This window comes from Theileria parva, chromosome 1 (genome assembly GCF_000165365.1).
Source record: "Theileria parva strain Muguga chromosome 1, complete sequence, whole genome shotgun sequence".
Taxonomy (NCBI): domain Eukaryota; phylum Apicomplexa; class Aconoidasida; order Piroplasmida; family Theileriidae; genus Theileria; species Theileria parva.
The window spans coordinates 1726574-1739352 of record NC_007344.1 but is presented as its reverse complement, the minus strand read 5'-3'; the positions used below and the strand labels follow the sequence as shown (position 1 = coordinate 1739352).

The 12779-nt window shown below is 34.0% G+C and overlaps 7 protein-coding genes across 7 annotated transcripts; 3 read left to right on the top strand and 4 right to left on the bottom strand.

The window, feature by feature from the left end:
- Nucleotides 1-69: 69 nt before the first annotated feature.
- Nucleotides 70-638, top strand: TpMuguga_01g00827 (Signal recognition particle 9 kDa protein (SRP9) family protein; the record flags this gene model as incomplete). The annotated part of the gene is made up of 4 exons (XM_761255.2): nt 70-288; nt 324-392; nt 427-553; nt 589-638. The coding sequence occupies exons 1-4, from the start codon at nt 217-219 to the stop codon at nt 636-638; spliced, it is 318 nt and encodes a 105-aa protein (XP_766348.1). The 5' UTR covers nt 70-216.
- Nucleotides 639-647: 9 nt separating this feature from the next.
- On the top strand, nt 648-2244 carry HTATSF1 (RNA recognition motif family protein; the record flags this gene model as incomplete). Its single annotated transcript, XM_061305079.1, has 13 exons — nt 648-701; nt 734-807; nt 847-941; nt 971-1137; nt 1169-1274; nt 1303-1454; nt 1487-1587; nt 1620-1707; nt 1738-1791; nt 1821-1931; nt 1971-2063; nt 2097-2159; nt 2191-2244. 13 exons carry the CDS (start codon nt 648-650, stop codon nt 2242-2244), a joined length of 1212 nt encoding a protein of 403 aa, XP_061161651.1.
- TpMuguga_01g02635 (putative integral membrane protein) lies at nt 2165-3727 on the bottom strand. The gene is made up of 6 exons (XM_761253.2): nt 3100-3727; nt 2907-3066; nt 2795-2848; nt 2400-2765; nt 2312-2366; nt 2165-2285 (listed from the first exon to the last, which is right to left on the bottom strand). The coding sequence occupies exons 1-5, from the start codon at nt 3525-3527 to the stop codon at nt 2313-2315; spliced, it is 1062 nt and encodes a 353-aa protein (XP_766346.2). The 5' UTR covers nt 3528-3727; the 3' UTR covers nt 2165-2285; nt 2312.
- Nucleotides 3728-3829: 102 nt separating this feature from the next.
- Nucleotides 3830-7546, bottom strand: TBCK (Rab-GTPase-TBC domain protein; the record flags this gene model as incomplete). The annotated part of the gene is made up of 11 exons (XM_061305263.1): nt 7396-7546; nt 6644-7327; nt 5700-6610; nt 5264-5641; nt 5136-5230; nt 5007-5103; nt 4872-4977; nt 4670-4837; nt 4261-4630; nt 4128-4227; nt 3830-4078 (listed from the first exon to the last, which is right to left on the bottom strand). Exons 1-11 carry the CDS (start codon nt 7475-7477, stop codon nt 3830-3832), a joined length of 3240 nt encoding a protein of 1079 aa, XP_061162012.1. The 5' UTR covers nt 7478-7546.
- A 114-nt stretch (nt 7547-7660) lies between these two features.
- Nucleotides 7661-9440, bottom strand: TpMuguga_01g00823 (uncharacterized protein). Its single transcript, XM_761251.2, has one exon. The coding sequence runs from the start codon at nt 8870-8872 to the stop codon at nt 7709-7711; it is 1164 nt and encodes a 387-aa protein (XP_766344.1). The 5' UTR covers nt 8873-9440; the 3' UTR covers nt 7661-7708.
- Nucleotides 9441-9512: 72 nt separating this feature from the next.
- ddx31 (DEAD/DEAH box helicase family protein) lies at nt 9513-11786 on the top strand. The gene is made up of 8 exons (XM_061305078.1): nt 9513-10026; nt 10058-10160; nt 10191-10529; nt 10560-10672; nt 10701-10951; nt 10998-11322; nt 11362-11462; nt 11491-11786. Exons 1-8 carry the CDS (start codon nt 9577-9579, stop codon nt 11768-11770), a joined length of 1962 nt encoding a protein of 653 aa, XP_061161650.1. The 5' UTR covers nt 9513-9576; the 3' UTR covers nt 11771-11786.
- TpMuguga_01g00821 (Nse4 C-terminal family protein) lies at nt 11772-12776 on the bottom strand. Its single transcript, XM_761249.2, has 2 exons — nt 11960-12776; nt 11772-11924 (listed from the first exon to the last, which is right to left on the bottom strand). The coding sequence occupies exons 1-2, from the start codon at nt 12737-12739 to the stop codon at nt 11826-11828; spliced, it is 879 nt and encodes a 292-aa protein (XP_766342.1). The 5' UTR covers nt 12740-12776; the 3' UTR covers nt 11772-11825.
- Nucleotides 12777-12779: the final 3 nt, after the last annotated feature.

Genomic DNA, 12779 nt, shown 5'->3' with positions numbered 1-12779 from the left:
TTATTTTTCAACTAAAAATCACATTTTAAATCCCCACCCGTATTGTACATGAAGTATAATAATTTAAAATATTAATTTATATATTCTCATTTTTGATATATTTGATAAATTTAAATAATTACATATTTTTAATTTCGTGACGATCTTCCTTTAACTCTATGTATTCAATCTCATTTTCATTTACTGAATCGATTTTTCATTCTACACATTATACAAATGACTTATTTCGATAATTGGAATGAATTCCTTCACGAAGCAAGACTTCTTTACTTTAGAACACCATTGAAGGTGTGTTGACTTTATTAACTCTGATGTTTCTTTAGACTAAATACGTTTTTAAATATATAAAGGGAAAAGGAAAAATAACATTGAAAGTTACTGATAATAAACAGGTTTCTTTTATTTTCAAATAATGTTTTTATTTAGTGTTGTAAATTTAGAGTTGACCCAGAATCCAGTTCCAGATTAATAAACCAATTTAACGCCTTGTTTTTAAACTGGTCCGTTTCAAAGGATTTATCATCTGCTGAATACCTTCCACTTAAAATTACACGTATTATTCCAAATTTTCTAAAAATAAATTTTTAGCCTCAAAACCTAAACCTAAACAGAAACGCCTCGGTCGTCGTAGAGTTTGAACTTCTAACATGACTGATACATCAAAAACAGATGATAATTCAAGTGCTCCAAACACTGCTAAGGTAATTATTTGATCTATAAAATAATTTCTTAGTGGTACGTCCATGCTGGCGAAAACGATATCCGCGGACCTTGCGACACTGAGTCTCTAAAATCACTTTTAAAATCGTATAAATATTATTATTAATTATATATACTATTAAACAGAGCCTTTATTGATGGGTGTACCAACGTGTGGTGTGAAGGTATGAAGTCATGGGAACCTATTTCATCCTGCAGTGAACTTAAGGAATTCTTAATAGGTTTAGTTTTTTTAAATAAACCAACTTAGAGTCCGAACATAAAGAAAATTTCGAAGAACACGATGAAGATAACTCTCTAGAAGGAGCTGTATTGACCGAGGAAGACGAGGCCAAGAAGCGCAAGAGGGAGAAGAAAAAACTATATCTTAAGAGGAAGAAACAGAGGATGGACTCAGGCGAAATCGCAGGATCACTGGTAACACTTATTTATTGGAAATTTTCCTTAGAAAAGTCACACTGTCTATGTATCCGGACTACCCAAGGACACAACTCTCTCTGAGGTTGCAGAGGTTTTTAAAAAGGCTGGGATCATCAAAATTGACCCACATACAAGTTTGTTTCAAAATTATTATAGTTTCAGCCCTCCCTAAAATTAAACTATACACTGACGAGAACGGGGAACTAAAGTCTGATGGAACCGTTACTTTTGTCAACAAGGAGTCAATTGACCTTGCAATTAGATACCTGGACAACTATCACTTTAGAGACAACTGTGTTATTCATGTGGAACAGGTAAAAATACTTAATTAAAAATGTATTCCCAGGCTAAATTTGAACCTAAACCAACTCAAGCTAAGCCCATTCCACCATCAATTAAATCTGAGCTAAGGAAGAAGTACCTTGCTGCTAAATATGAAGAAAGGAGGTACCTGGTTTCTTTTAATTTTATTTATTCAGACTTCAAGGCTGGTCTGACACATTGGATGATGGAACCGGCAGGCGTATCGTAATTTCAAAGCCCATGTTCTCCATGGAAGACGCAATGGTAACTTTCATAATTTTAGAAAATTTCCAGAAATACGAGACTGGAGACTTGTTTTATGAGGAACTTAAGGAGGAGATTCTTTCTGTAGGTTAAGTTATTATAACCTTTCCTAGGAAATCAAGAAATACGTTGAAGTGGAAAAGGTCACTCCCATTCCTCGCCATCCCCAAGGGATTGTTTGCATAAAGTTTAAGAACTCTTCAGACGCTGAGGTTTTCATTTCGGTTTGTGGATTTTATGTCCTTTAAATATGAAATTCTCAGAAATTCAACGGCAGAATGTTTGATGGGAGAGAACTTGAGGTCTACTTCTTTGACGGGAAGACTGATCTCCAAGCCCAGACAATCCCAAGCAAGGTAATTCTCAAAGTTCTGATAATTTGTTAATAGAAACTTAAAAAACCGCCAATGGAAACTGAATTGAAAGGGGAAGAAGACGATGATGTAAAATGTGTAAGTTTAGTAAACATCAAATTATTATCAGGATTGGGTTGAAGAACAAAGCAGTGATGAGGAATTTGAGATTAAAACAGAATAATATATAAATATTCTCCCACAATTACAAATTATCTTTCCTGACTATATCTATTTAACACTGTTCTTACTTTATTCAAAGGTTCCTCTATAATAATCAGGGCCTTGGTCCCCAAGAGCAACCAACTAAAATAACTCAGAATAATATATTTTAAATACCTCTTCTTCCAGATTATTTAGGTAGTTTTCATCCTCAACCTTTATTTTGGTCATCTTATCGCTACCTTTTAGAACTGATCTTATAATTGTTCTAACTTCATCTTCAAGGTACTCCCTGCTTGTGAATTTCCGGCAAAAGTGTTCCAGAGGGTCGAAAACGTTATAAATGGCATCATCAGCATACTCAGGAAAGAAGGAATTATCGCTTCCAGTATTATAATTTACACCGAAGCTTTTGTAGCATGTGAATGGCCCAACTAGTTTCCATTTACTGTTACCATGCATCCATCTGAAAGATGATCCCAGTCCATCTAATTTTTGGTATTCCCAGTTTACAGGATTAATTTCATTACCCTGCTTATCAATCTACAGCTTTGTTAAACATGTAAACTTACAAATGAGACTTTCCTTTTCAATGTCTTCATTTTCTCAGCATAAACTTCATTTTTCTAAATATATTGTTATTTTGGTTTAATTGGTTATAGATAAAATATTCTAATGTTTTACGTATGATTCTAAGAATGTGTGTCCTAGAAAAATTGCAGATGTAGCATTAAGGAGTGGATCAAGACCCTCTAAAGCTAGGCCTCCAGCGTAGAACATCCGGCCTGCCAGTACCAACCTAAGGTTTGAATATCTTACTCTGCCATACATAACCATTACACATCTAAATAAAATTTTGTAATAGTGTTTTTAAAACCTTCTAGAGTGCACAAGGTTGTTGGAATCCTCAAGGTGATGGTATTCCTTAGAATCCAAAATGTAACATCCTTCTGGACTACCATAGTCTCCTGGACCACGAACTCGTCCTGCGATATCTAGAAATAACAAATTAGGTCTAATATCTGCTCCAGGCAAGAAAGCTTCTGCCTTGTATAGATCATAAGGATAAAAAATTGACCAAACTCCAACGGTATCAGCCATATCCTTCCTCCATTCTTCGTGAGTGCCAGCTACAATGTACTCAGGATTCTTCAAATATCTTTTCTGATAACTGGAATACTGTTTATTATACCAATTATTGGATAAATGCGATACGAAACTAAGTTTATTCGGTGAGATGACTCCGCACAAACTGGGTAAAACTAAAATTAACCAGAAGATAATATACAAAGGTGAATCAAACATCTTGTTTGATGTGGTTTTAAGGCTAGAAGGTAGGAATTTAGTGAATTAATCCAAACATTAACTCATGGAATCATCTTTCTTTCAAATTACGTGTTACTATTAGGCAAGAATGCGATTCTGTTGGCTTTCTTGGCATTTTTATGACCACAATATTATTTATTGAACAAAATAATATAATTTACTGATTTGTGCGATTATATTAAAAACATGTTTAATAATGTGTGGAAGGTGTAAAACCAAGGATGGGAATTTACACATAAAAGCAGTAAATAAATAAATAAAATTTTAAACTACATTAAAAGTTAGATTTTAGAGAGTGTAAACACTTTCGGCCATTCTTCTGTGTTAATTCTGTAATAACACACATGTTGTAGTCTGAACTCAAATATAAGTCTCTGTAGGCATAACATTTCATTATCGTTATCATATCCGTCTCCGGCTGCCAGGACTACCTTATTACTCTCGGGGGAATTAATGTGTAACCAGGGTGTTTTAGTTGTGTTTCTAAGTCCAATTAAGCTTGAAATCACCTGTGATTGACCTCCAACACTCTAAATATGTTAAAACTAGAACAGCTATGAAACTCACATTATAATCAACTGCTGTGTTATTTTCAGTATTGAATATCTGGAGAGATATTGATCCTACTTTCTTATCACTTTCAGAAAGAGCTGAGAAGACTTTGTTTACATGTACTGAGCTAAAAAATTATAATTGAGTTTAATAAGCTAACTTTGGGATGTGCCCTAAATTGTATGATTCTATTGATCTGAGGTCTATTATTATGCAGTTGTTAAAAATATTCGAGAAAGTATCAATTGAGAGCTTAAAACATCTTTCGAATGGGTACTCTTCGGATACAAAGACGAATGTGTTCTTATCTAGTGTAAAAGTATCTGACTCTGATTTCAATTCGTTTGTTTCACTCTGATTTAAATTTTCCTGAGTATTCACCATATTGTGCTTATTTATTGCTGTTTTAGGGTTCATAACCTCAAACCATGTGTTAAACATGTGTGTTGTCAGGTACATCAGCATAGGGACATTAAGTGAGTCAACAACGCAGGAAATGAACGAGATTGCCACACTTGCATCAGCAATTCCTAAAAAATATGCGCTTTTGTATTAGAAATTAAAATTACCTAGAATTCTCTCCCTTATGTTATGTAGTATCATAACCGCCAGGAACTTTATGTATTGTTTCGGGTGTACCAGTATTGAGTCCCATATTAAGTACAGCTGGTCTACCGAGGTGTTTTCTGAAAACAGCGACATGAACCACGGTAGTGCATAAGAATCAGAGTAAGCTCCTGAACAATTTACATATTAAAAATCACTATTTACCTATGGTTCTCAAGTGATATGAAACCTCAGGATCAAAGAAATTCAAAATAGTACTAAATTCACTCAGATAATTGTTCACGAATGAGCCAGTTGGTGAGTAGAATTCCTACAAAAGTTAAAAATTCATAATTTTACCTTTAAATATTTGGAGAACATCTTGTCCAGAACCGTTGAGTATACTTTAGAGTTGTGGTACAACAGTAACAGCGGAATTGCAAATGAGTATATTGAACTAAAAAATTATATATATTTATCTAAAATTACTTCGGAACTTGCTGGTGTATAATCTTCCTTTTCAAGTCTTCTATGCTTGACAACAGATTGTTCAAATTGGTTGTTGAGTAGAGTAGGTCATTGTTCTGAAGTAAAATTTAACTTTTCTAAAAACTAACGTAAAAATTAAGATTTTGTTCCATATCCGAAGGTAATGCTTCGAACTTATAGTTTGAATTGATTGGACAATCTTTTTTAGCTGGTCTATACACGACATCTAACAAATTGCACCAAATTTGTTTTCTCAAAGGGGGTGGAATATCTATAATTGCTTCTGCAAAAACTTGTCTTTTATTCTCTACTGGGTTGTTTAATAGTCTTTTAAAACGTCGTATTCTTAATATCTGGTAAATAAAACAGTGTTGTCTTGCATACACACATGTTGGTCTAAGCTGATGTTCAATTACCATGGGGAAGAGGTGTGCCAGTTTAACGTGGTTGATAAGTTCTCCCAGAAACACTTTCCCAACTTTATATCTTCTAAAATACTCCAAAGTCTATATTTATGATTATTAAAATTAAATAAACATAATATCTAAATGTAACATTGATTACCCTAGTTTTAGAATTGGCTTCAGAATTAGATTGTTTAAATGTATCCTCTTCATCACTCGTATTTATTCTGTTCTTATATTCAAATGGTATTGTATTTTGGGGATCATTACCTAGTAATGTCCAGTAGTATAGTACATTCTCCAACCCTACTTGGCTGATAAAGAACCCAGACTCCGAAAGATTTAATCGACAATCTTTCAGTAATTCTACTGAATATGGTACTGAGAAATCACTTATTGATTGCGAATCTTCGGTTTTTTCTCTATATGTAAACCAAGAATACTTTATTTCAGTGGAACTCAATATTCTTGGTGGCATCTTCAATATGTTATTCTTAGTGATTAACTCGATTATTGGAGGCCTCTTATGGTTTGTTATTACCAAACAATCATTTACCAGTGATAATAAATAATTCAAATCTCTCAAAACAGACTCAGAATTAGAATTTTTACTAAATGTTTTCTGGTTAAATGATATCAAATTTCTCAAAACTTCTCTTCCTGTTAAGATGCCAATTGATAGAGAAAGCGCTGCCTCAACTAAACAGTCAGGTTGTACTTTTACCTTATCATGGTCAATCTCCTCTTCAACTCTTTCAGTATTATTTGAATCTGAATAGTTAGTACTAACATTATTAAAAATCTGTGAAACCACTCCTACATCACCCAAGGGTTCATTTTCTTTTATCAATAATTTGAATTTGTCATTTAATATCTTTACAATATCTAAACCAAGTGCCGAAATGGGATCCGTTGACTCGAATTTATTTATTAAAATAAGCAAATATGTTACAAAAAAGAAAGATTCTACGAATTCTGATTTCGATTCGTCTGAATTAAACAGCTTCCTCAGGTTTTCAAAATATGGCCCCCTTTTACAAATACTATTATTTTCGTTAGTATTGAAGTTTCCTGATATAATCTTCATAATTTTAATAAACATACCTTTATTGTTCTGTTCGTCATTAACGGTACTAGTATCTGAGACATTATACAAACCACTGGATGAAACGACGTATGATATAATAAAAAGTACACAAATCCCCAGTGCCCATATGTCTACGTTAAACCAGAATAAATGGCCTTTTGGTTCTGAATTGTGAAAAAATATAAGTTCTGGAGGCATATAAGGTAACAGGTTGATTAAATATGGAGAGTTGATAACATAGTCCATCAAATAATTCTTATCATCCTTGTTAAACGGGTTCATAACATAATTTTGATATGATCCATTATCGTCGTATGAATGATTAGATTCTTTATTCTCTTGCCTAATCATATAGCTTACCACTTTATTTAAATAGTTGGTCCCATATCCGGAGATTTTAACCAATCCTTCATCTGAAACACACACAGAATCCAATGAAAACCTTCCATGATAAAATCCTGAAGAGTGTAGATACTGTAGTCCAAATAGAATCTGGTTAACAATTGTATAAAAGTTAGATTTTATATATTCTTCACAATGTGTGTTAAATATCTCACTTAGTGTTAGAGAATAACCTTCCGAAAAGAGTAGGTATGTATTCCCTTCCAGCCTTAGCATATTTATATACTTACAAATGTTTAAATGATCAAGCCCTTTAAGATGTTCGAAGGCTTCTGCGATAATTCCATGGAATTGGTTCGCTAAAACAAGTTTATTATATGTAAGATGCATATATAAAGAATTTAATCATATTTAAAATGTAAAATACCATTTTTTATTTTTACATTGAAATCAATTCTCTCGACGTTAAGGATAATGTGTGAATCCAGTTGATTCTTTATAAATGACATTTGTATATGACAAATACGTATTTAAACTCATATTTAATTTATAGAATTTAAAATTTTTTTACAATAAATTGTTAAAATATCTGAAAGTAATCTGAAGGTTATTTTTCGCGATAACAGGTATGTCGGAATCCACTTGATTTACTGTTAAATTTTAAGCATTAAGTCATGAATCATTAATAAAGTGTATGATATAATAAAAATAAATTGAATATTATATTTCTATAAAACGGTTTACTCATCGAGTCTACACTTGCTCATGGTTTCAGAGAGTTCCTTCATTGGGGTGTCGAACTTGTCGTACACAACATCTGCAGTGCTGTGTTGTGATGTTTGAGCCTCAAATGTTGTAACACACTGCGATTTAGGCTCCAATGGTTTGAATGCGCTAAAATCGGCAGTACTTACTGTGCTCCTCTGGCATTCGAACACCGTCTGGGATTTTGAGAGATCCGGTGAAGGATCATATGATGTGACATCAGCTTTTGAGACCTCATCTGGTACATTTTCGAAAACTTGTGGCTCTTTTTTCTCCTCCAATTGCTCAGAGGACTTAGCGTGGGCCACGGACTCTTCAGGTACATTTTCAAAAACTTGTGACTGGCTTTTCTCTTCCAACTGTTCAGATGATTTTGCGTGTGCCTTTGATAGTTCAGGTTCATTTTCAAACACCTGTGATACGCCTTTTTCGTCCAGCTGGTCAGAGGATCTTGCGTTTGCTTTTGAAAGCTCCGGTACATTTTCGAAAACTTGTGATTGCTTTCTCTCTTCTAACTGTTCAGAGGCCCTGGCGTTAGCCTTAGACTCCTCGGGTTCATTTTCAAATACCTCGACTTCTTTTTTCTCTTCTAGTTGATCTGAGGACCTAGCAAAGGCCTTGGATAATTGGGGTTGGTTTTCAAATACTAGGCTGTCAACCTTTTCGAACAAGGTATCTGATGCTCTGACGTTGGCAGTTGACACCTGTGGCTGGTTTTCGAACAGATATTCTCCAGATTTTTCAGAAACGGCGTCACCACACTTAAAGTCAGCCTTTGATGAAACCATGGGAACGTTTTCAAACAAATAGTCTCCTGGCCTTTCAACAACTGAGTCGTAAGACTTGAAGTCGGCCTTGGAGGCTACAGTCGGGGAGTTTTCGTAAACTTGTGATCCTTCCTTTTCAACGAGCTTGTCACTTGACTTTACATCTGCTTTTGACTCGGTGAGTGGCTCGTTCTCGAATGTAAACTGCGACTGTGTCGAGGTCACCTTGTCGTAGCACTTGACGTCTGATTTCGAAGCTTCCGCTTCAGTCTCAAATGAATACTTTTCGTGCCTTTTCTTCGCCAGTGAGAGTAGTCTTGAGACTGGTCTGTTTTTGAGACTACTATCGTTAAGTAGTGAAGGGCTTGCCATCCTGAATCACATATAATTGAGTTGTACAGGGGAAACACACAACTTAATTACAAACGGCTAGAATAGATTTCTAGAAGAATATTAACATAAACGAAATGTTTTCGTTTAAACAGAATCCTCAATTTGAAATAATCTACAAAACGATCCAAGTGAGAATTACAAAGTTTAGTGTACAACAAATTATTATTTAAAATTACACTTTATCTTCGACAATATTAATATTAAATCAGAAGAATTTATAAAACAAAAATATTTCAATTTAATATACAAAAAATGGGTTTTGTGTTGCTGTGTTATTGTACTATTGTAAAATACATGGAATGGATCAGCGAGGGGAATATTAACATCATAGAAATGTTAAATGCAATTGAGTGCCATAAGAGTTAAAAATCGTTGTTGATATTATATTAAACAAAATATCGTTGTTAGTAATCAATTCTTACAAAAATAGTGGATGATTACAGTTAACAGAAAATGTGTCTATAATAAAAAACAAAATTAACAATAATATAAAAATTTTCTAGTGATTTATTTGGTTAATAGAATAAAATATATTAAAACTATGATCATTGTTATAATTTGTTGTATAGTGTGTTATAGGGATTCTTGTTGTTTAACTACTTGTTAGTCGCGCTTATTTTTTATTTATCCATGTACAATAGCCAATAGTTTAACTTAATGATTATAGTTAATAATATAGTATTATGATTAGCATAAATGGTAGATCTTCGCGTTTCAAGCTCCACAAATTGCGAACTCTGTCCTACAAATTTCAAAATGTAACCCATGATACCAAAACCCACCCTAATCGCAAAGAACGTCTAATAAACTATAATAATACAGGAAATAGAGATTCTGATCCTGTATGTTCCAAGTATGAGCATACACCCTCAGATTCTTCAACATTTGTCTCTGATTTTTCAGAGTTTTCCGGAATTTTAAACACCAGACTACTTAAATCACTAGAAGCTAATGGATTTGTCAAAATTACTCATATTCAGAGGTGTTCCATACCTAAAGTATTGAACGGAGCCACCACTTTAATACGAAGTCCTTCAGGAACAGGGAAAACACTGACCTTTATAGTACCTGCTCTTCAAAGACTGATTGCTCCTCCCGATAATAAGAAGATTACAAGAAGGGATGGAACCAAGGTATTCCTAATTACCATGCAATTTTTAATAGATTCTCATTATCACGCCAACTAGGGAGCTCTCATTTCAGATTTCTAAGGTTACTGAAGATTTATCAAAACCCTTCCCCTGGATTGTAGTCTCTTGTATTAAAGGTAAACATTGATTTTTATAATTAATTTTAGGCGGGGAAAGTAGGAAATCGGAAAAGGCCAGGATCAGAAAGGGAATAACAGTAGTGATTGGCACCCCTGGAAGGGTTTTGGACCACATGGAAAGCACGTCTTCATTTAAATTGGACAACCTGGAGATGTTGGTCTTGGACGAAGCTGACAGATTACTTGACATGGGATTTGAAAGTAAAATAAGGACAATACACAGCTATTTGCTCGATTCTAAGAAGTCAAATCGAGAAAATTCTGGAATCCAAATAGTTTTAACATCAGCAACAATAACGGAAAGAGTAAAGAACCTGGTTGAAAATTGTTTTGATTCCAAACCCCAAATCATTGGCTTAAGCGAAGGTACATATATTTTAAAACAATTTGTTCTAGAAAACAGTGAAATCCCAACTAATCTGAGGTTGGAATACGTCTTGGCGGATTGTAACAACAAGTTCATGTTCCTAATCTCACTATTGTTGAAATTTGTTAGTAACCGTGAAAAGGTATTTTTAAAATTTGTAAAAATTGTAGATTATTATTTTCGTTTCAAACTGTGATACTGTAAACTACTTTTATATGCTTTTGAAGTCGTTAACATGGCCAACCTTACGCAAGTTAGATAACAAAGAAACTAACCATTTAAGGAATTTTGGACAATACATTTCAAACTCCGATGATCAACACCTATTAAATAACGGTTTCAAATCAAAAAAGAATGATAAAAACCTCATATTTAAAGTTCCAATTTTCAAACTCCACGGTGATATGGAGTCGAGTGAAAGGTATGGATTCCTAAAAAAAATTTTAATTTTAAAATAATGATTTTAGGTTTCCTTACATGGACCAGTTCATCAACTCTGAATGTTCAATTCTAATATCAACAGATGTGGCGTCGAGAGGGCTAAACTTTTCAAAAGTTGACAGAGTGATTCAATATGACCCTCCACAACAACTTGATGAGTTCATACACAGATCAGGAAGAACTGCTAGAATCGGTGATTCAGGAACTTCAATTCTGATTTTAATTAAACACGAAAAGGGACTTGTTAAACTACTTAATGATAGGGGAATGAAACTTGATGAGGTGTCAGAGGACTCAGTTTGGAGTGAAATTAAGGTGTTGAACTGTCCAAAGTATTTGAAAAAGTTTAAGGTATTAATTTCATTTTTATTTTTAAAAAATATTGTCTAGGGAGACTTGGTTGGGTTCATGAGAAACAGGTTCTGCATGGACGTTAAAGGAGATGATGGTCTTCTAAATCTTGCTAAAAAGTCTTTCATGTCATCAATAAGGTATTATACATTTACTCAACCTTTTTAGATCTTACAAGACATATTCGAAGGAGCTAAGGAAAGTGTTCAATTTCAGGAATTTACACCTAGGGCACTATGCAACATCTCTATGCTTGAACATGAAACCTACAGAGTTGATGAATAGGAACAGGAAAGAAGATTCAAGTGACTCTAAAAAGAGAAAGAATAAGACTAAAACACATTCAGATAGGCCAGTGAAGCAGCCTAAGATATCCTTGAGTGAAGAATCAAAGAATGCAACTGAACTAGCCTTAAAATACTTGAAAGAAAATAAAATGATTTTGTAAATTTACTGATAAAAATATTATACATTAAAATGTTAATTTCTCCTATCACAGTTAATTATTTGTATTTTTCTAAAAGCTTGGACCATTGGTCATAACACCAGCCAGTAACAATGGATTGAAAGTTTACTCTGTTTCCACTCCCTCTGTCTCTAGCCTGAAAACAATTTTTTAAACTAAAAGTCAAAATACCTTGATCATTATCTCGCCATCAGAACCCTTGAAAATCTCAACTTCGCCGTTTGTAGCAAGAAAAGTTAGGGAATATAGGTTGAAGCAAGTGCTGTTGAAGCCATTCTCGGGGTCACGATCTAGAACAAACTCCCAAAATCTAACAGCTCGGGTTGAAGTTTGCGAGTTTAGAAGCGACTTGATCTTCTCAACACGCTCTTTAGTTTCTAGTCTATGGTCATAATCTCTAAGAGTGTGAAGTTCCTTATACTGAAAAACGCTAGATGTCACTGAGCGTTTCTGCCTCTGCTGCGATAAGCTCTCATTTACAATTAGATCTGAGAGGGGAAGGTTATCCCAGGATAGTGAAGAGAAGGACAAGACTCCAGATGGAAAATGTTTGGACAGGAGAACGAAGTCAAGTGGATTATTGGATGAGTAATCCTGCGAAGAAATGGTAATAGGCTGTTCATTTGATGAAGTTGTGAAATTATCTAAATATATGCCTAAAATAGTATCCAAAAGCTCTAAGGAAGTGGCTTCATTGAGTTTAGCTGCCTTGTGTTTGATTATTGATGATATTTTAACGCCGTGTTCACAGGACTTCGTGATTCCCGTCTGTGTAAACACGTTGTTGATGATATATGCGTCTCTTTCCAGGGCTTCATTAAGTTTTTCATTGTTTAAGAAACTCGCTAAATTTCCTGTTGATAAATTCTCAATTATGGAGTCGATTTCGTCAAATGAGAGTTTGTCGGTGATATCTCTTAGGGCACTGACATCCAACTGCTCCCTAGTCATCAGAAATAATTACTTAAAAATAATCATAATAAAAAATAAC